Here is a 21,601-nt window from a genome sequence, read left to right on the forward strand (position 1 = left end):
TACTGATTTCTTCAGTGAATCATGGATCATAATTCCCACCCCGTTTTTATGTGTATTGTCACCTATTCCAGTATAAAACCATACCATCGGAATGGCAGATTCATGAGTTAGTTCATCTGGTCTCACTTAAACTGAGAATTTCTACTCCACAACATTTCATTTCCCAGCCACATTTGCCAGTTTCATATTAGGTTCTGACATTCCATGTTCCTATTTTTTTACTAATGAAAGTTTTTGCCACCCAAGGGATTCTTAGCACCCCTGTCCCATTTAAGGAATGCCGGGACTCGAGGCCATTTCTCCTGTACTAGCCATGATGATTATTCTTGGGAAGCCTAGTGCAGTAGTTTCCTTTTTCTGCACTGCAGTACTTCAGCTGTATCAGTTGGTTCGACTATACCTGAAGTAATCTGAAAATGAGCCAGAATAAAGTCCACATCGCGATACTGGTAGTTACTGCTGCCCTCTACCAAGTAATTTTATTTTGGAATTTTCTTCTCCTAGTAAGACTTATGGTAGTCCTAACTCACCTGTCATGGTGTCGTTGTAAGACCTGTAAACTTTCCATTCATGTCCTGCTAGCACCATCGTTCTTGGTCTGCGACTGCTTATTGGATATTTGCAGCTAAGCTTCATATCTGGGGACCATTCCACTATCTGCCACCTGTGGATGCACCTGGTGCCCTGAGCCCAGGCCTCAAGGCACCATAAATAATATTTATGTATTACTTCATTCAATTTCATGAACTTCTGGATCTGAATTCCAGAGAATTTCAGCTTTTACCAGACAATAGCTGATAGGTGCAATCTTTTCCTACAATTTTAAAATTCATTTTTGTGCTGCTATCCATTATAAATCGTGTCTACAATAACTTAGAAACACAGATGGTTGCACTTATTTGAAGATTTGTAAATTTTTAGAATTTTTAAAGCTCAAAGATTTTAGAGAAATTAATTTTTTGACGATTTGCAATGCACTAAAATTTCTCTGCCTCTCTTATATGCATATGTATATATTGTTACAATCCTTTTAAATGAAATGTTGCAGTTCATCAGTTATGCAAAACCTAATGCAGTTGCTTATATGAAAACTGTAAATAATAAAAAAATAATAGTTCAACATTAAACATTGAGTTCAGACCATTTACTTTCAGCTGGCTTTCACTAGTATGTTATTTTTATATTGATATAGTAGGTTAGAAAATTGCAAAGTATAATATTGTTGCTTTTTTTCTAGACATCTCTTTCCTCCCCCAAGATTAATTTATGCTTCAGGAGCCAATGGGACTTGGATACGTGGTTTATCATTTTCACAAGATGGTGCTCATATGGCTACAGTCGCTGATGATGGGTAAGGTTTCATTTACAGTTTTCTTTAACCATTATACTCATTTTTTGTACCCTAAGTTTGGTGATAATGTAAAAATTGTTATTTTTTGATAACAATGGATGGATGGGTGGTAACCATCTGAGAATAAGTAACATTAGTCTTCCCCTCAGGTGAAGCGTTACTTATTCGAAGTAGTGCAATATCATGGCAACTCGTTGTGAAGGTATTCACAATATGAGATATAACTTAAAACGATGCCACTTTGCTAATATTCTGTTCATTCAGATTTGGCTATGTATTATTGATGCTTTCGCACGATACTTATACATAGTCTAGACTTTTCCATAGCTTGAGGCTTACGCCCTAAATGCTTTATAATAGCATTAGTAATTTAAACATTTTTTTATGATTGGTAATAGTAATAGCCAAACAGTGCAAGGAAACCAGAGGATTTTGCTGCACTGACCAAAAAAAAACCTGAGTAAATAAGAAAATATAAATTATTTGCTTCCCTCCTCAGGACAGTTACCAACTCTCTACTGGACATTTATAAACTGTCCAGTAGACCTTTGAATTTATTCAAACTGTCAGCCTCAGCTACTTGTGAAAGCAGCTAGTTCCAGTAATCAACAACTCGTTGGTAAAGGAAAATTTCCTACAATCTAGTCTTAATCTCTTTCCTTGTTATTTGAATTTATGCCCATAAGTTCTGGAATTCTCTGTAGCAAAATTCAAATTATTATATTAGGGCCACCCATAATTTCTTACATATATCTGTATATGTATTATGTCTGTAAATTGCATGTGTTCTCTGGTCGATTTACCTGTTTTGCTGGATGAAATAAATTCCAGTTTCTGGGGGAAAAAACCTATCTACGCCGTAGACCAACTAACTCAGCCATGGAATGAAAAAAGCCCATTAAAGTTCCTTGCATCGTCAATGGGATTTCAACCTGGGCCTTTTCAACCTGATGTGGGGAGGACGGTGATGATACCACTGTGCTACCTGCGCAGACAATTCTATAACAGTGAAAATTCCACCTTCATTCATTTTACCAACCCCTCTCAGAGCCTTATACACTTCAATCAGGTTACCCCTAAGGTGCCTGGTTGCCAAGCTGTGTAGCCCATATATTCAAAGTCTTTCGTTATATGATCAGCCATTTGCTGATCTCACCATGCGAGTTGCCCATCTTTGTACCATTTCAAGAAGCTCAATGTCTTTTTCAAATGAAATCTCCATACTTGAACACGCTACTCCAAATATGGTTTTACAATTGCCTTATACAGCGGAACTATGACCTCCATATCTCTACTGGATAATGTTCGATGAATCATCGATAAAACAACCATGTGCTTTCCTGGCTGCCTTTTTACACTGCTCAGAAAAATTAATATCTGACTATTACAACTCCCAGATCCTTTTCTTCCTCTACTGTTTTTAATTCAACCCCACTATGTGTGTAATTTATTTTGGGGTTGCTATTCCCCCAGTTGTAAGACCTTGTATTTTGCTGCATTAAAATATAGTTGCCACTTTTCTAACCATTGTTGCAGCCTATTCAAGTCATCCTGAAGGAGTGCTGTTTGGTGTTGATCATTAACTCTACCGGTCTTTACAGCTTCTGCGAATTTTGACATCAAGCCTTCTATCCCATTGTCGATGTCATTTATGAAAATCAGAAACAACAGTGGTCCAAGAACTGATCCCTGGGGAACCCCACTTCTGACTTTACACCAGTCTGAAGAATATCCATATAACAACCTTCTGCCCTGCAGCCACCCAGCAATCCATCTTAGAATTTTTTCCCATAATCCCAACATCTATCAGCTTATACAGTAACCTGTCATGAGTGACTGTCAAAATAGTCTACTAAGTTACTTGAACATGATTCTCCCTTAGCAAAACCATGTTGTATGTTATTCAGAATGCCATCTCTATCTAAATCTCCATGGATTGCACTCTTAATCATTGCCTCTACTATTTTTACCTACCACTGAAGTCAGACTAACTGGTCTGTAGTTACTAATTTCACTCTTAGAACTTCCTTTATACATTGGCAATACATTGACACTTCTCCAATCCAAAGGAATCTTCCCTTGAATCCAAAGATGCCCTCATAATTAACCTCAATGGTTCAGTACCATCCCTGGCACTCTCCCTCAAAACTATGGGGTAAAGTAAAGTGCAGCCATTATCAACCCACTGCAGGATGGAAGCCTCCTCAACAATTCATGCTGAGGGAAATGGACCATAATCTGCCACGCTGGTCCAGTGCGGGTTGGCAGATCGGCTGATGGGGTATATGCCATCAACTCCGTGAGCTTCACTTGTCTTTATGCTCAGAAGTTTTTCTAATTAACAGTCATCTGTCATTCCAACATCACTAATTTCATATGGCTCAGCCTCACTTGCACAGCCTCTTCTCAGCATGAAGTGGCTTGCACCAGTAAAGACTGATGCAGAGTACCTATTCAATTCATCTGAAACATAGCTAGCTGGGTTATCTAAGACTTTCCCACACCTAGTGCACAAGAGGCTGATCTGAGCTTTTTTCTTTGTTCTATTCACATACATGAAAAATTCCTTTTCCCCATTCTTTGCTCTCTTAGTCAGGGCTTTATCATATGCAACCTTTACTTTCCTGACCTTATTTGTGGTACTGTTACAAATCAACTTGTAACTGTTGTAGGCATCAATACTATTCATCACTCTGTAACTGTCCCATGCTGTCTTTTTCTGCTTTGTTCGACTGGTCAGCTCTGCATTCATCCATTTCAGGATCCTCCTCCTGCAATATTTTCTTAATGGTATGTATGCATTCATGGTTTCTGTGATTTTTGCTTTAAAGGTATTCCATACTTCAAGTGTATTCTTCCTCACTCTACAATCCACTCAATTAAGAGATGCCATATAGTGCCTTAAACTGTCAAAGTCCCCTCTTCTGAAATTAAAACCCATGCCTCTACCTTCAACTACTGCAATATCTTTCTTCATCTTCCAACTGACGACCATGTGATCACTACCTGCTAATGATTCTTGTATTTTAAACCTGTGGTGTCATCTAATTCGAGGGTAATGATGAGGTCAAGAATATTCTCACACCTAGTATTATCTCTGACATGCTGGTACAAATAATAATCATCCGGTTTATTTAGAAATATTTTTTCCCAAGGTGAGTTTCCCTCCCACTTGTTCCAATCAATTTGGAGCAGACTGAAGTCACCCATAATAAGACATTTGCACTTGCTTGCCCATTCCATTTGCATGTAATAACTCTCATCATATTCTTCACAATCTTCTGTTCTGTAGATTACTCCCACTCTCATTATACCTTTGCTTCCAACTAACTCACACCACAGATTCTGTGCTGGCATACTTAACTTCAGACTCGGCAAAAGCTCTTTTCGTGATCAGGCTTCTTTTGATAAGAAGCATAACACCACCACCCCTCCTGTCTTCCCTAAATGCATTATATATATCATATTGAAACTCATCATCCCTTACTTTCCAGGTGGCACCATGTTTCTCTTAGCTCTCTTATGTCAGCACAAGATATTATTGACAATGCTCCTAACATTACTGTAGACACAATTAAGTCTAAGTATTCTTCTATAGTTTACCTACCTTGAAACACCCCTTGAAGTTATTTAGGCTTCTTTCCCTATCTTTCACACCCCACTCATTTGAAACAGTGCTACACTCGTTCTGAGTTTAGCACTGTTCCCAACATCTTCCCAACATTGGCTTTTGTGGCAACAAACAAGAATTCTTGAGGTGAGTTCAAACATTACTTTGACCCATATCATCACATAAACACAGATCTCTATTACCCTTCTTCCCCCCCCCCAACTAGCAGTTTCCCCAAATCCTTAAGGTATCCTCAATGATACTGGCAAAAATCCTTGCACCTTCAGCATAAAATCCCTCCTATTGTGTCTGGGCAGAATTGAAGACACATACACATTCAGACCTAACTTGCAGTATTTTTTCAGCATGGTCCTATATTTCTCCAACAAATGGTCAGGTTGTGGTCGTTTAATATCATTAGTTACTACATGAATAATAATGCTCTCTTTATCCCACCCCTTAAAATCTGACAATCTGTTGGTTTTGTAATCTTTATTACAAAAATATTACCCATTTCCCTGACAATAGAATCTCTCAATAAAACTAGATTAAATAAAATTAAATCCCAGTAAAATAATAATAATTCCCATCAATAATGAAAATAAATTCTTCAAAATTATTATGTGGAAAGTTTATCCTAAATTTTGACTATTTCTATATAATTTTAAACAAGACATATTGAATGTTGTAACTTTAGCATTTGTTGACTATATCATATGTACTTATTATCTGCAGGATTAAATGAATTTTATGTTATAATTTTACCACTAGAAAATACTAATTGAAAATGTCTGTAGTTATATTAAAATTTTTTTTCTTATTTATTTAAATACTAATCCTAAATTGTTAAATGTTTATAGTCCTTGTTATTGGTAGAATCATTCTCCTCTTAATGTGTTGTGATTGACTTTTTTTCTCAACATTTGCAAAATAAATTGCACCTGTAATTATGCTACATGGAGAGACTGTGCAACATGAGTGTATGTGCATATATTATGTTCCTAGATGTCATTTTTTGTTTTAGTGTATAGAAGAAAACAGGTGGAAAGAAAGTGAGTGACAGGATATGGTTCATTTCCATTGGCCATTTAACAACTAAACCACAACTGCAACATTTCCATTATGTTGCAGTTGTGGTTTAGTTGTGCTGTGTTGGTGATAAAGTGTTTTGATTTGGTGTATGTTAACTAAAGTAATCAGAAAACACAAACTGACAAATAGGAAGCTTATTGAATATACAAATTAATTAGAATCTGCATATACGAGGCTGTTCAATAAAGAATGATCGTAATTTTTCATGAACAACTGTACTGCTTGCTATTTCTAGCTGAGCTACAGAATTTAACACAAACTGAGCTGCATCACATAGCAACTACACAGTTAACTCGTACGCACATTGTGATCTTGGCAGTTGGTCAAGTTTGTGCCTGTTCACTTTCTCCTAAGTAACAATGGATGTGATACACGAGGAACAGTATGCTGCTCACAGATTTTGTTTCCATCTCAAGAAAACATAAGCAGAAGCATATGAAATGTTAAAAGAGGCTTATGGTGAATCTGTACTTCCAAATAGCACAACTCACAGGTGGATTATAATGTCTAAGATGGACATGATTTAATCACAAAAATCGGCTTTCCTGGAGCTCCAACCACTGCTGTCACCACAGAAACTATAAACACTGTTTCTGTAATCATGAAAGAACATCATCGTATGACAGTAAGATAACTGGCAGAGATGTTGAAAATATCAGTAGGAAGCAAGCATGGTATTCTCCATGACCATTTGCATATAACACGTGCTTGTGCATGCTGGGTTCCAAGACTACTCACACCTGAGCTACAGCAAGTTTGCAGAAGGTTTGTCAGGAGCTACAACAGATGGTTACTGAAGATGGTGAGGTTCTGCACAAGATAAAAATGGCCAGTGAGACATGATTTCATCATTTTGATCCAGAGAGTAAGCAGCAAATTCTGTTTGAAAGTCTGTGTCATCACCAACACTAAAAAAAAAGCAAAAGTTGTGGCTTCTGCAGGATAGGCTATAGTCATTTCTTTTTTTCACATTTGCAAAATGTGAAACATGCTGGTAAATCATTCCTTGAATGATTTACCAGCATGTTGCACCACATCATACAACCGTTATAGGACCTTACTACCAATCTGTATTGCATACTTTGCAGGATTGCATTCATTGCAAACAACCACAACTGCATGCAGTTGGGTGGATGCTGCATAATGACAATGCAATACCTCACATTGCTCATACTGTCATCAAGTACTTAGCCAGCATTAATGTCAAATCCACCCTATAGCACTGACCTTGCACCCTGCAATTTTTTTTTTTTTTTTTTTTTTTTTTTTATTTCCAAAGTTAAAGGAGGAGCTGAGAGGAAAACATTTCCAGTCATCAGAAGAAGTTGTAAAGATGTCAGAGGTTATTCTCAAATGCATGTCAAAAAATGGCTTCCACTGTTTTTGAAGAATGGCAGAAATGTTGGGGTAAGTGCATTTCATCAGCTGGGACTACTTTGAAAAGAACCATCAAAATATCAAAATATGGATGATTAAGGTATGTTGAGGGAAAAAAAATTGAGATCATTCTCTATTGAACAGCCCTCGTAAATTAACAGACTCATTTTGAAAAGGATATTTGAATTAGTCCAATTCAAATGGGTGGTGAGACCATTTAAATTTTTGTAGTACTGAAAATAATTAATTAAAGTGAGCATTAATACATCTTTTGAGATTAAATATATTGAATATTATCATTGAAAAGGAAAGCTGCATAAATTTACTGGAAACATTTTCAAAACTGGCATGTTCAGTAATATTCATTGATCACTATTGGAGGAACAGAGAAAGGAAATAGTTCTGCTAAAGTTAATTGTAGTAGATTTATTGCTTTGTGCCTGTCAGTTACTGTTCAAGCTTATGGAAGCTTATGAATGTGTAACTGTCTTGTGTATGAAAATATATTATAATCAGTTTTGCTTTAGATGTTTTATTCAACTTTTTAATAATTTGCTACATAAATATGGCATATTCATATATTTTATCATCTAAGAGATATTAACATCATTATTAAGAACCTGTACTGTGAGAGAGGAAATAGTTTTGGTTAGAGAGAATTTGTCATAACCAAATAATTATGGAATAAGACCACATTATTTTGGTGCAGTCTGTGCCAGGATCAAAGTTAATCAAAATTAATCACTAGTGTCATATTCAGCACAGATTAAAGAAATCTGAAAAAGAATGACTCACTTGCATACTGGGGGGCACCTCTGTGGCCAGGAGCAGCAGTGTGCAGCATACGCTTCTTGATTAGACTGGGGTTCGAGCCCGTGACCACCAAATATGGAGGATGTGGAAAGGTCAGGGAATGACCACCGTATATCCCCGGAGCAATATGGCCTTAGTTTCTAATGCTCCTAAAAACCAAAACAACAACAACTTGCATACTTTCATTCCAGAATAAATGATATAGACATTTGTAAATATCATCATTGAATGGATAATGGTATTATGTTTCATTATTGACTCAGTAAATGTCAATGTGTGACATTTACCTTGGTCAGTTGTAGAGATAGGTGGAATTCTATCCAGATAGAATTCCACCTATCTTCATACATTTTGCAGCATATCTGAAGTAATGTCTGTAATCCTTTATTTCAGACTTAATAAATCTGTTATAACAGATTTATTAACAGATATAACAGAGTAATAAATCTGTTATAACAGTGTGGAGTATGTTCTTAGCATAATTCAATAGAAGTCAAATGGAGCAATATCAGGTGAGCATTGTGACCAGAAAATGAGCCCATTCTTTCCTGTTCAGTGGCCTAGAAAATTTTCATTGAGGAGTGCACAGACAGAATGACTTCATTACAGAGGAGTTTCACCTTGCTGAAATGGTAAAGTTGGTTTGGTCTTCAAGCTGAGGAATCTCAAAGTTCTAATATGGCTAGAGGGATTTCTAAAGTCCTCTTGAATCAAGTAGTTAGCCTATATCAGGTTGAGGGAGTAGGAGTTTCTTCATGAGTAATTTCTGGTTTTTCATTCTGCACTACATGCAAATCATCTCACACACACACACACACACACACACACACACACACACACACACACACACACACACACACACACACACACACACACACACACACACACACACATTAAGTAGAGATGTAATATATAGCAGATTCCTGATTTTCCAGGGTGGAAATAAATTTGGCTGGATAATCGTAACCCCAGATAATCTGCAGAGTAAAAGAAAATCTCAAATGTGACAAAATGTAAATTTATTTTCGTGAATACTGTATTTATATCATATTGATTAAAACTGCATTTCTAATTTTAATGCAGCATCGTTAGCATTAGACAGTCCATGCACGCTTTGTGTGTATTATTATGTAAGACTTGAATGTGGTATCACTTGTGAAGGTGTGTGTGTTATCTAGTTGTAATTAAATTGAAATCTCTCCAGAGTCCAATAATGCTCTCATAATTAACCTCAGTGGTTCAATGAACACTCTTGACTTTTTACTTAATAGTACTTGTAATTTTTCCTTTTGTTTATTTATTATTCATTTTAAAGTCAATATTTAAGTAAAATAAAACAGAAATTAACACTTAAGTGCAGAAAAATTTAATTATACAAATAATGATTCTTTTGAAATAATTTTTAGTGATATCACTGTTCAACAAAAAAATTCTTTGAATTTGTTTCCTTTCTTAAAATAGGCAAACTACTAATTTTGGGTCAAGAAAAACAAATATGACTTCAGAAATTTTTTATTAGCTGTAGTTTTTGAGATACATTTTCTTGATACAACATAAATCACAGTTTTTTTTAATTAAAACGTAAAAAAACAAGAACACAACAAAACTGCGCAGGAACTGAAAGTACTTTCTCAAAATGTGGCCTATTCACAACAGTGCCTTCTTTTTGCTTGTCACTTGTATTCCACTTCCAGGGCATCTCTTGTTACTGTCCAACAGTAGTCAGCAAGCATATAAGCAATTCACCCACCCTGATATCTTCTTTCTATTGCTGAAATGTCTTGGTGGAATCGCTCACTGCACCACAGTTGTCAGGGAAGAAATCCAGATGAGAGTCGAGAAAGTGGATTTTCAGTGACATGTTGCAGCCTAATTGATGAAATTTTTCTAGAAGGTTGTTCACAGGTCTCAACAGTTTCCAGCTCTTCAGTTTCCCAGGAAGTCATGCACAATACTTTTAAAGGCTTCCCAAGCTGCGTTCTCATTACCCTGGAGGACTCACTCAAAGTTTTCATCCTTTAAAAGTTCATGAATTTGCAGACCAAGAAAGATTCCTTCCTTAACCTTAGCATTACTCAGCAGTGGAAATTGTCCTCTCAGGTACTGAAAGCTTCTCCATCCTGGTTCATCCCCTTAACAGTGTTCTTCACGAGTCCCAGTTTGATGTGTAAATGGGGCAGAAGAATTTTGCTTCGATCAACCAGAGGATTGTGCTAGATATTTTTTCCCCTGTGGCACAGATTTTCCCTTAGTAGCCAGACTTTTCTCTTGTAGTGTGAGGACCTAGCCCGACTGTCCCACTCACACAGGAAACAGCAGTACTTCGTGTATCGCAACTGCATGCCCAGCAGTATTGCAATCACCTTCAGGTCTCCACAGATCTGCCATTGGTGGTCTTTGTACTTCATTGCTTCCAGAATTAATTTCATATTCTCATATGTCTCCTTCATGTGGACATGTACTCATGTATATACTAGTGACAAGGGTAGCACCCAGCATTGCGGCAGCTATCTCCACCTGTATAATCTGTAGGCACAAAATCCCATATTACGGCCTGAAATGTAACTGTGTGTGTGTGTGTGTAAAATCAGACATCTCTGCCACCAGGGAGCAGCCACCATCTGGGAAGATGCACCCTGGCACCCGTCCTTGACACAAAGAGCCGGGCCTGTATTACTGACATTGTCTGTACAAAAATTTACTAAAAATCCCGCACCCACCGGTAGTCGTGCAAGACCAGTGGGTGCCAGAAGAATCCCGCTTGTAGGTTGCCCAAACCTGTAAGCCCACATAAAAAAAAAAATATATATATATATATATATATATATATATATATATACAGTCAAGAATAATGATATGGGAGGAAAATTAGTTTAAAATTAGATAAGTCTGAATTACAATAACATTACTTATGGATCAGGGACACTGCTATTGCAAAAAAATACCCTACGGCCATAATGTGTACATGTATATATAAAATATTGTAGGTAGAACATGTTAACGAGCTTTATGTAAAAATTAAAACTGATGAATATACAGTATACCCTGGGAGCGATATATGTTATGAAATAAAGGGGTGTGAAATGAACAGGAAAATAAAACGATAAGATTTGCACCGTTTGAATCAATACCAAATAAATTTTAAAATAACTTGAAAGATCTTGAACGAATGATCAAGGTGGAAATAACATTGCAGTGTCTTTCATAATTTTTGTCTTCATCAGAGGTCATCCACCAAAATAATGAAAAAGACAGCAATGCTCTTACTTCTGTTTCTGACATGCTCTGTATGCATAGGTCTGTGCGAAAAGACACTTGGTAATTTACAAATTTAATTTTAAAAATTTTAAATATAATTATAGAGGTGTTGAATATAATTATATTCAAAATTTTAAATTTGTAAATTACCAAGTGTATTTTCGCACAGTACTTATGCATACAGAGCATGTCGGAAACAGAAGTAAGAGCATTGCTGTCTTTTTCATTATTTTGGTGGATGAATTCTGATGAAGACACAAATTATGAAAGACACTGCAATGTTATTTCCACCTTGATCATTCGTTCAAGATCTTTCAAGTTTTTTCAAAAATCTTAAAATTTATTTGGTATTGATTCAAACGGTGCAAATCTTATCGTTTTATTTTCCTGTTCATTTCACACCCCTTTATTTCACAACATATATCACTCCCAGGGTATACCGTATATTCATCAGTTTTTAATTTTTACATAAAGCTCATTAACATGTTCTACCTAATATTTTATATATATATATATATACACACACACACACTGAGTGACCACTCCTGTGAAAACTGAATGTGATCCTTTGACCACATGAGGTATGAAAGTGCACAGTTAGTCGACCTACGTAGCATAGATAAGGCATCAGTGGTTCAGTAGGTAGTAAAATTCCAAGCGGTAAAAGGAAGGATTTATTGGACTTTGATAAAGGACAGATTGTGGGAGCTCGATGGGCTGGTGCCTCAATTTCCCAAATGGCTGAACTGGTGGGGTGTTCAAGAGCCGCTGTTGTAAAAGTGTACCAGGACTGCCATCAAAATGGTCAAACAACAACCCAAAGGCAAAAGTGCAAAGGTCAGCGAAAGGTTGACGTTAGAGGTGAGTGCCTGGTCTGATGACTCGAACAGGCGCAGCACTGTTGAAGAGTTGACTACCCAATACAACGTAGGCCAACCCGGAACAATATCTGGCATGACCATGCATCGCACATATGAGCTATACCAGCAGACAACCCCTATGGTATCCTCTCCTAACCAAAGTTCATCGAAGTAAAAGACTTGCCTGGTGAAAAGAGCATGTTGGACGTTAGAAGACTGGAAGGAAGTGTGCTGGTTGGATGAGTCACGTTATTTACTCCACACCGTGAATGGTCACGTATGGATTTGGCGTCAACAACATGAGGCTCTTCATCCATCATGCATGGTATCAAAAGTGCAGTCCGGTTGAGGTGATTGTATGGTGTGGGGCATGTTTCACTGGCAGGAACTTGGTCCCCTGGTGCATGTGGAACAACGTATTGCTGGTCTCTGCTATCATCAACTGCTTGCTGACTGTGTACACCCCACTATGTTCCACACTGACTGGGTTAGCTGAGTGGGTAAAGTGCCTGCCTGGCATCCAAAGGTCGCGAGTTCGAATCCCGCCTCGGGCTTGGATCAGAGTACTGCAAAAACTTTGGGAGGTGCATTATGGCCACAGAAGCCGCTGTGCCAACAACTAACTAAAACAAAAAAAAAAAAAGAAAAGAAAAGAAAAAAAAAAAAAGCTATGTTCCACTTTTTTCCGAATGCCGATGGTGTCTTCCAAGATGACAACGCGTCGAGCCAATGGTTCCTCAAACCATTCCTGCACTTGATGTGCAGGAATGGTTTGAAGAACACAGTTCTGAATTCCAGTATATCGATTGGCCTCTGAACTCTCCCAATATCAATCCCATAGAGCACTTGTGGGACACTATGGAAAGTCATATCAGACGTCTAGGATACACCAATCACCTCCATACCTGGATTGCTTGCCACATTACACACAGCTTGGTTGGCCATACCTCCCGAACGCTTCCGTCATCTTGTTGAATCAATACCACATCGGATAGCTGCTGTACTGAGGGCAAAAGGAGGACCTACGAAGTATTAGGTAGGTGGTCATAATTTAGTGATCACTCATTGTGTATATATATAATTTTGAGCATTACAGATCTGGTTCATACTATCAAAAAAAAAAAAGAAAAAGTTTATAGTACACTTACAATTAATCGATCAATCGGTACTTATCATAATTAATAATTCTCTTCTCTTTTTAAATACAGATTTAGCAAACCTTTGCTATGCAGTATACCTGTTAACATACACAAGATATTCAGATTCATTACCCATATAAATATCAGATATCTCTTTTTTTAATTCCCCCCCCCTAGTTTTCATATAAGGGACAGTCAGAATGTGGTTCCGAGATTCCAAACAATTACAAAAACACGATGGGTTGGCTACTAATCCAAAACTAAATAGCTTGCTGGTAAAAGACCCTTGACCAGTTAAAAAAAAAAAAAAAAAAAAAAGAGGTCTCCATTTCAGGAAAAAACCACTTAGTAACTTTGATTCCACACATATCTCACTTCAGGGACAAACAATCTAGTTACAGCTCCAGTGTTACTTGAGTTCCATCTATCCTGCCACCTTTCAATTAAAAGGTTCATAATGATATTTTTGGCCTATGGTATACCTATAGATGTATCACTAGTAATATCCATGAATGTTAAGGTTCTGCCTTTCCTCAAATAATAAGAAAAAGCTCTGTAGGCAATATACAAGGCCAAGGATATCACCCCAGCTGAAACCTGTATAGCATTTGTTGAAACTGTTCTACAGAATTTAAATAAGGCTAAGATTATCTTCCTCTGTACAGACAAAAGCTTTTGCTTAAATTTAACATTAACTACTCTTTTATACCACACATTTGCACCATATGCTATTATAGGCAAAAAAAACCTGCTTTATAATACAATGTTAAAACCTTCTTTTTAAGGCTCCACTCAAATCTACTTATTCTTATCACTGCAGATGAACATTTTTTGACCTTATCACTCATAAATGACAGATGTGGCAAAAAAGATAACTGCCTGTCAAAAATTATTCCTAAGTGCTTAGTCACCTCCACCGTTGGAATTTGTTTGCCCTCTGATAAGACCCTTGGGGGTCTACCTGGATCCAATCTACCTCTAAAAACCATCATAACAGTTTTCTTTGAAGAAATTTTTAACTTATGCAGTCTAGCCCATGAGACTAAACTGTCCATTTCAATCTTAGCATTTATTTTTAACATCAATCTGGACGTACCTGGCAAACATAATCAGATCATCTGCATTTGCTATCCTTTTGCAAAAATCATCAAGGTTACAAAGAAGAGGCCCCAAGACAGAGCCCTGAGGACAACCTCTTGAAACTTGCTTACTATATCTAAGATGGTGTGAACATACAACTACCTGTCTATTTATTAAATAACTTCTAATTAAACTATAGAGATGTTCAGGGCAATGTAATTTTCTTAAGGAATACAATATACTTTGATACCATACAGTATTAAAAGCACCTTCAAAATCAATAGACAAAACTAATACATATTTGGATTGGGCTGTCTGTATACTATTGTAACAATTCACCAGCAGTATCTTCAGCAGATAAACCTTTAACAAAACCATTACCACTTTAAAGTAATATTATGTCTAATCATCCATTCATTAAGTTCCTAGAGGAACTGAAGGAAGAGCATTGCCATTGTGGAGCAAAACAGCTTTTAAACTTAGCTTTGATGAAACTATGACCAGCCTCCAATTCTGTGGGTTGTGCTCCACATTCAAAGCTGTCATCAAACCATTGACATCACAGCAGGCAACAAGGTTGTTTTCACTTTTAAAATATGGAGTCAGAGCATTCTGCCTGCTCCTGTACACAGACACCTTGACATTTGGTTTCAGAAGATTCCATTGTTGGAGCCTTGATTCCAGAAGCTCTGCTTTATCTTTCGATAGATCTAGGTCTCAAATTAGATCACTTAGTTCACCTTGAATGATTCTGTGTGACTCACTCGGCGACTCAGTTTCTGGCACAAAATCAGGATTCTGTGATGTTGAAGGCCCAGGTTGACCATCATTCCTCACACTCTCTCCTCATCAGACTCCAAAGTGTACTCTTCTAGAGGGTGAGGTACAGGCAAACCATTCCCATGTGTCACTGGCCGGATAGCTGACGGGATGTTGGGGTATTCCACAGTCCATTTTCTTTTTTTTTGACATGACATGCTGAAGAGATGACACCATGCAGAATTAACAGTCATTTACATGATTTGAAGTCTCCCTCCAAATCATTGGGATGGCAAAAGGCATTGAACATCCTTTGTTATTCAACCATCCCCGGAGATTTACAGTACATGTGTTTCAGCAAATATCAGGTGCCCAGGGTTTGTCTTCATCCCCTACCTTACAGCCAAAATAATGGTAGTAGTCTGTCTTCACAAGTGGAGCCAGTTGGCATTTCTGAGTGGAAAACATTACATCACCACACATAACAAAAATTGTCAACACTGTTAACACATTTACGTGGCATCCTGGCTTTTTACTTAATTTTTGTCCATAAACCTAAAAAAAAGAAAATGAACATCACTTACAAGGTAAATGATACACAGAAATACAAAAAAAAAAAAATAAATAAATAAAACCATGCCGTATCAGTTCCTGTTTCAGTGTTACCAACCTATCTATTCTCTAGACTCCAAAATTCCCTAGTATTCACCAATATTCCCCTAAATCATAAGAGGGCATATATCGTGGAACCGAGAGCTAACTAAGAGTTTTAAATGTTATATTAGTTTTTCTCATGCTGAAATTAAGAATTGACTATTTTCAATCCAGAAACATTTTTGGTGTTGACCAGTGTATTCATTAGAATGAAATTTCTTTACAATGAATGATTTTGCACTACTGAGAAGTTCATTGTTATGGGAATTTACTATAACACTTTATGGTATTTTTATTTGTATTTTGTTTAGTACATTTTCAGTTGGTGCCTCCTAAAAGCAATTGGAAACTTTTCTGAAGTATTTAAGGTCTAAATTTTAACATGAATACATTGTTATTAAACGAGCCTCTCTTAAATTAATTTTTATATAAATATTTGAATTAATGAAATTCAAATAAATTAACTTATTATTTTATTCTTAAGTTATGTTCGATTTTGGGATGTTATCTCTGAAGATGATCCTGAGGCTGTAGGAACCATGGAAGAAGCCCTATGTTGCACTTACTCACCATCAGGAAGAGTTCTGGCTGTTGGGTAAGGTTTTGATTAGGCAATGGTTAAACAAAAATTGTATTTTAATTATGTATAACAAATTACACGTGATGATCGCTGAATTATGACCACCTATTTAATACTGTTGGGCTACCATTTGCACAGATAATAGCCACTATTTGCCTAGGCATTGGGATCTGCAGCCATGCTGCCTGCAAGGCTTTCCACTGTGTTGGAATAGATGATTGTTGTGTGTCTATACCTCTCTCATTTCCTGTTCCAAAACAAACATTGCACAGTTGCTCAATTGGATTGAGGTCAGGTGAATTTGGAGGCCAATCAAGATGAGTGATATCTTCACTGTGTCTCAAATCACCCGTTATTAGTGCGGGACCAATGATACAGCACATCGTCTCGTAAGAGCTGCCAGTAGACCTCACCAGTGAAATGTTGATCCATGTGGGTGTGTTGCCAGCAAAACATGCCCATATTAAGCACTGCCACCTAACTGATTAGTGGACCATTCACCATGGGTCCATGGATTCACGTTGGGTGCCACACATTAAGACATCTGTTGGCATGTTGCACCAGGTATTCAGACTCATCCAACCAGCATGTTCATTTCTAGTCCTCCAGTGTGTTGTTGATAGCACAGCATTCACCATCAATGATGATCAGTGATGAGGAGAGGGTATCTCGTGGGTCATCTACTGTGGAACCCATATGAATGACTGTGCAGCGAATTGTCATTTTGGATATTGTTCTTGCATTCACTATATTGTATTTCAGTGTGACCTGCCATTGAGCCCACACACCATGCTTGTGCCCTTTGCTCACCACAAACATCCACCTTGCATAATCCTTTACAAGTCTGTCAGCAGGAGGTGGTTTATCTCATTCAACACCATTCTTTGTATACCTTAACCACATTGGGCCATGAGCAACCAACACGACGTGCCATTTCCGATATGGAAGCACCTGACACACAAGCTCCCATGATCATGCCCTTTTGAAACTCTGTGCTATCTTTATCTCATAACTTCTACTTTATCACTTTGACTTGTATGACCAAATGTAAATTACTACTGCTCTAACGTATGGAACTGTTCAGCTTTTTATACTGCTAACTTTATGACATAGTTCCTTACCAGTCAGGTGATCATGATTCAGTGATCGCTGAGTGTATATGGAAATAGCCACAAGATGTGTCAAATTAGTTTTGTGATTAACAAACAAGATACCTGTCTTGTTCATTGCCCATTGTAATTTCAAGGACAAAACCAAATCATAAATTATTTAATCTCCTACTTAAAGTTACCTTTGCCATTGGACTCTCCTTTCTTTTTCTGTACTGCTTGGTTGTTATTAGACTGCATATAATTTATCCATGGTTTGGATGAAAGTGCTATGCTACAATTATACTTACCATTTATGTATTTGTTTATGATCTAAAATATTATTAAAGTTAACCGTTTTCAGAATGGAGCATGTAAAATCCAAAATAAGAAATGTGTCACAGTTGAAAACCTGGAGAGTCTACAAATTTCGTACTAATATTGTTAGAATACCTACACAGAATTCATAACCTGTTTTGAAGCTGAAAATATCTTGCAATAATTTGCAAAGTTATGATGTATTATGTGTCTGTAAAATATATTGTATCATGAAGTTATTGGCCAAGTTTGTTACTTACCTTACTGTGCAAAATATTCTTTGCATTCAGTTTTCTTTAATTGATCTGCAATTTTCTTTAATTCAGGTTGATTGTTCTGCATGATGGTAGTTTGGGAACTGTGTAATTAAAAATGTGCTATTTTAATGAGCAGTACTGGAGTCTTAATGTAGATATGCTCAAGTTTTGTAGCATATTTTCTGGTTGTTGGCCTAAAAGGGATTTCTTTCTGATATTTGAGAAATAAATAGCCCTATTCTGTATTGGTGGGTTGTTCAGTATGCTTTTATTGGTTTGGCAATTATTTTGTATTCTCATTCAGTTTTTATCTGTGTATGAGCCTAGCATTCATTATGGTAGGAGTGTCTGACCCACTGGCCATGTAGGAAGTCTTATGTGGTATGTGTCTCAGAGTTTAAAATTAGCACCATAAATTATAGTTAATATGTACAATGTAAAAAATTATGTTTCAGAAGTGTTATGAGATGTTCTTTATTTGCACAAGAAATATTCATTTTAGTAAATAAATGATTGTTATGTATTAAATTGTAAACAGGGGTCAAAGCGGAAAATTTTATAAAACAAATGTTCATTAACGAAATATCTTATTTTTACTATTAAAGTAAGTGCATAACATTAGCAGTGAATGATGAACTGGAATTGCATGCCAATGCACTCCAGTTCATTCTGATCCCTGGCCCTGATTTTCTCTGGTCATTGAAGAGTACTACTGAACTTTTTATCTAAATATTTCTCCATTAGTTTCATTTTGCTTCACTATTAAAATTGCAAGAATGACTGAAGAAATCTGCATCATAGAAATAAAAAAAAACAGAAAAATAAATAAATATTGTATAAGCAATTTTAAATACTTTTAGCCAATAATTATAGGTGGGGGGTGAATACAAGTACTATAAATTTAGGTAGATAATCTCTAATTCTCTAATGAAAAATGTGTAAACACATATCTGTAAATTAACTATTTCATTAATAATAATCAGTGACTGGCTTGTAGTATAATACATGAATTAAAGATAACATCATTAATAGTAAAATGCTTTTTTTTTTTAAGAACACGAAAAGGAACTGTTACATTTTGGCATGGAGCAATGTGTGTGAAGCCTCTTCTGTACCTCTGTCGTCTTTCAATTAGAAGATATCTAGGGCAAGAGGATGTTAGAAGACTTAATGTTCCTAGGTGTCTAATAGATTATTTGCTATATAAAGAATTAGATTGAAAGATTTTGTTTTTTATCAATTAAATATATAATCCAGAGTATTTCTTATGAAATGTAAATTAAAAACTGCATTATAATTAAAGTTAAAAGGTTTCATTCCAGCCAGACCTGAGAATTGTATATGTAAATAATTTTACTTTTCTATGGTATAAGAGAACAGTACCTTGGAATCAGTTATTCCTATATCCTGCCATCTGTAGTACTATTCTAGTCCTTGCATGATCATTTAATGATTCAGATTGTTATGTATAGCATTTCCTTTTTAATTAGTGCCAACTTAATAAGGGCTGTGTTATATTTTGATATATTTTATATACCATATTATTTAGCTGTTTCTTGCCTCAATAAACTATTTAGTATAAAATCCAGAATTCTTAATTGCTTAGTTACATTTTAATTTATATCTGACCAATTTTAAAATTTATTTAAATATTGAAAATTACAACTTTCCTTCTTTAAAAGTGCTTGCCTTGAATGCACTTTGGGAACCACTTTAATATATCAGTAATCACTGTTATATCTGTGTGCGATTCAGTAGCATAGTTATCGCTTGGAATGGGGTGGGAGCATTTTTGTTACTTAAAGTATTTTATTTACATTTGTAATATGCTTAAAAATCTGCTTATTTTAGGAGTGGTGGTTCTAATCCTAGAATCTCCCCCTCCCACAAAAGCTATGTTACTGATACTGTTGAATAACTTATGAAATTTTACCATCTGTAGAAGTTTGAAAAAAAAGCACTAATGTAATATTAATAAATACATGCCCAATTATTTATTGAATTAATAAATTGAAATTTTAATTCTGATGAAAACTAAACAGCAAATCCAAGTACAACTCTCATTCCAGATCCTTACAATATAGCTACATCGGAATGTAAATGACCAAAAAAAATTAAAAAATTATATATTGTTGTGTTTATATTGTAATTAGTGATCATAGTAAATAAGCATAAAAAAGAATATCAGGTAAATGTGTTTTACATAATTTATGTAGTCCCAAGCTATATACTGCATAACTTTCAAAGTAGAGGTACCCACTTAATTCTTCTTGGCAATATAGTGGTTTATCACTTACATGGGGAAGTCTGTGTTTGAATCCCATTACAGACTGGAAGAATTCTTAAAGGCCACTTCAGTTAGAGCTGTACTTGGTCAGTCTCAGACAGAGGAAGCCTGACCCATGAGTTATTTATGAGTTTTCAACATGCACAACACAAACCACCTGGTGAACACACACTTTTAAAGTGATACATAAACTATATGAAGTGGAGTACCATAAGAGCTGACTCACTATGGCTTCAGTAGTTGATGTGTCAAAACATTCCAAAAAAAAATAATAATAAATAAATTGTTATATAACTCATATTAAGTTAGTTTTTTACGTGATTCATTTAGTTGACAACATGGCCAGTCTTTCAGAGCTAACAACTTGACTTAGTATGCACTCATCCATCCATTCTAATAATTTTTCTAGCCTTTCTGTGAATTTATTCAAACTGCCCATTTCCACCACAACACCAAAGACAATTATATAGATCAGAGGTCCCCAAACTTTTAGAGAAGCAGGCTACATATGAATTTTTGGAATATTTGACAGGCCGGAGAAAATTTCTAATTACTGAAAACTACATTCTCTGCATAACTTTAATGTTATGCAGAGAATGTAGTTTGTTTATATCAAATTTTAATTATTACTTATTTATTGTACTAATCACAAAAATACAGTCAGTTAATATAACAATTAATTATTTATTGTACTAACTGCAAAAATACAGTTAGTAATACAACAAAATTTTAATTAATGCGATGAATGTGGTTGTAGAGCATGACTAAGTTTTGTAATATAGAGTTTTAAAATACTAGTTCCAATTCTTAAAAAGTAATGTAAATGCGGGTCATTTAGACATGATCGTGTTTTTGATTTTACATATTTCATTTTTGAAAAGGTCTGCTCACATATAATTGTACTTCTGCAAATTGATGTGACCTTTCTTGCAAAATTTTTAATTTTTGTATAATCTGACTGAGATAATGTTGAATAAAATTGAATTAGATTTTCATTTTTAAATATTGTCTTCGGTGCATAATTAGATTGAACATCTACCAACTCTAATTGTAAATTCTCATAAACATTGTTGATGGG

At 35.9% G+C, this 21,601-nt stretch overlaps 1 protein-coding gene across 3 annotated transcripts in view; it reads left to right on the plus strand.

Moving 5' to 3' along the window:
- LOC150081810 (WD repeat and SOCS box-containing protein 1-like) overlaps positions 1–19,781 on the plus strand; it is a 193,487-nt gene extending 173,706 nt beyond the window's left edge. For 2 of the 3 annotated variants that reach the window (XM_090379714.1, XM_090379713.1), the window contains exons 8-10: positions 1,238–1,351; positions 16,478–16,588; positions 19,291–19,780. In XM_090379714.1, the coding sequence (XP_090235840.1) occupies positions 1,238–1,351; positions 16,478–16,588; positions 19,291–19,456 (391 nt within the window). In that variant the 3' untranslated portion in view covers positions 19,457–19,780. Of the gene's footprint in view, positions 1–1,237; positions 1,352–16,477; positions 16,589–19,290 lie in introns of all 3 variants that reach the window. The other variant, XM_090379716.1, reaches the window with a different exon arrangement.
- The last annotated feature ends 1,820 nt before the right edge of the window (positions 19,782–21,601 follow it).

Source organism: Mastigoproctus giganteus, chromosome 8 (genome assembly GCF_048544385.1).
Source record: "Mastigoproctus giganteus isolate SK-2022 chromosome 8, ASM4854438v1, whole genome shotgun sequence".
NCBI lineage: Eukaryota > Metazoa > Arthropoda > Arachnida > Uropygi > Thelyphonidae > Mastigoproctus > Mastigoproctus giganteus.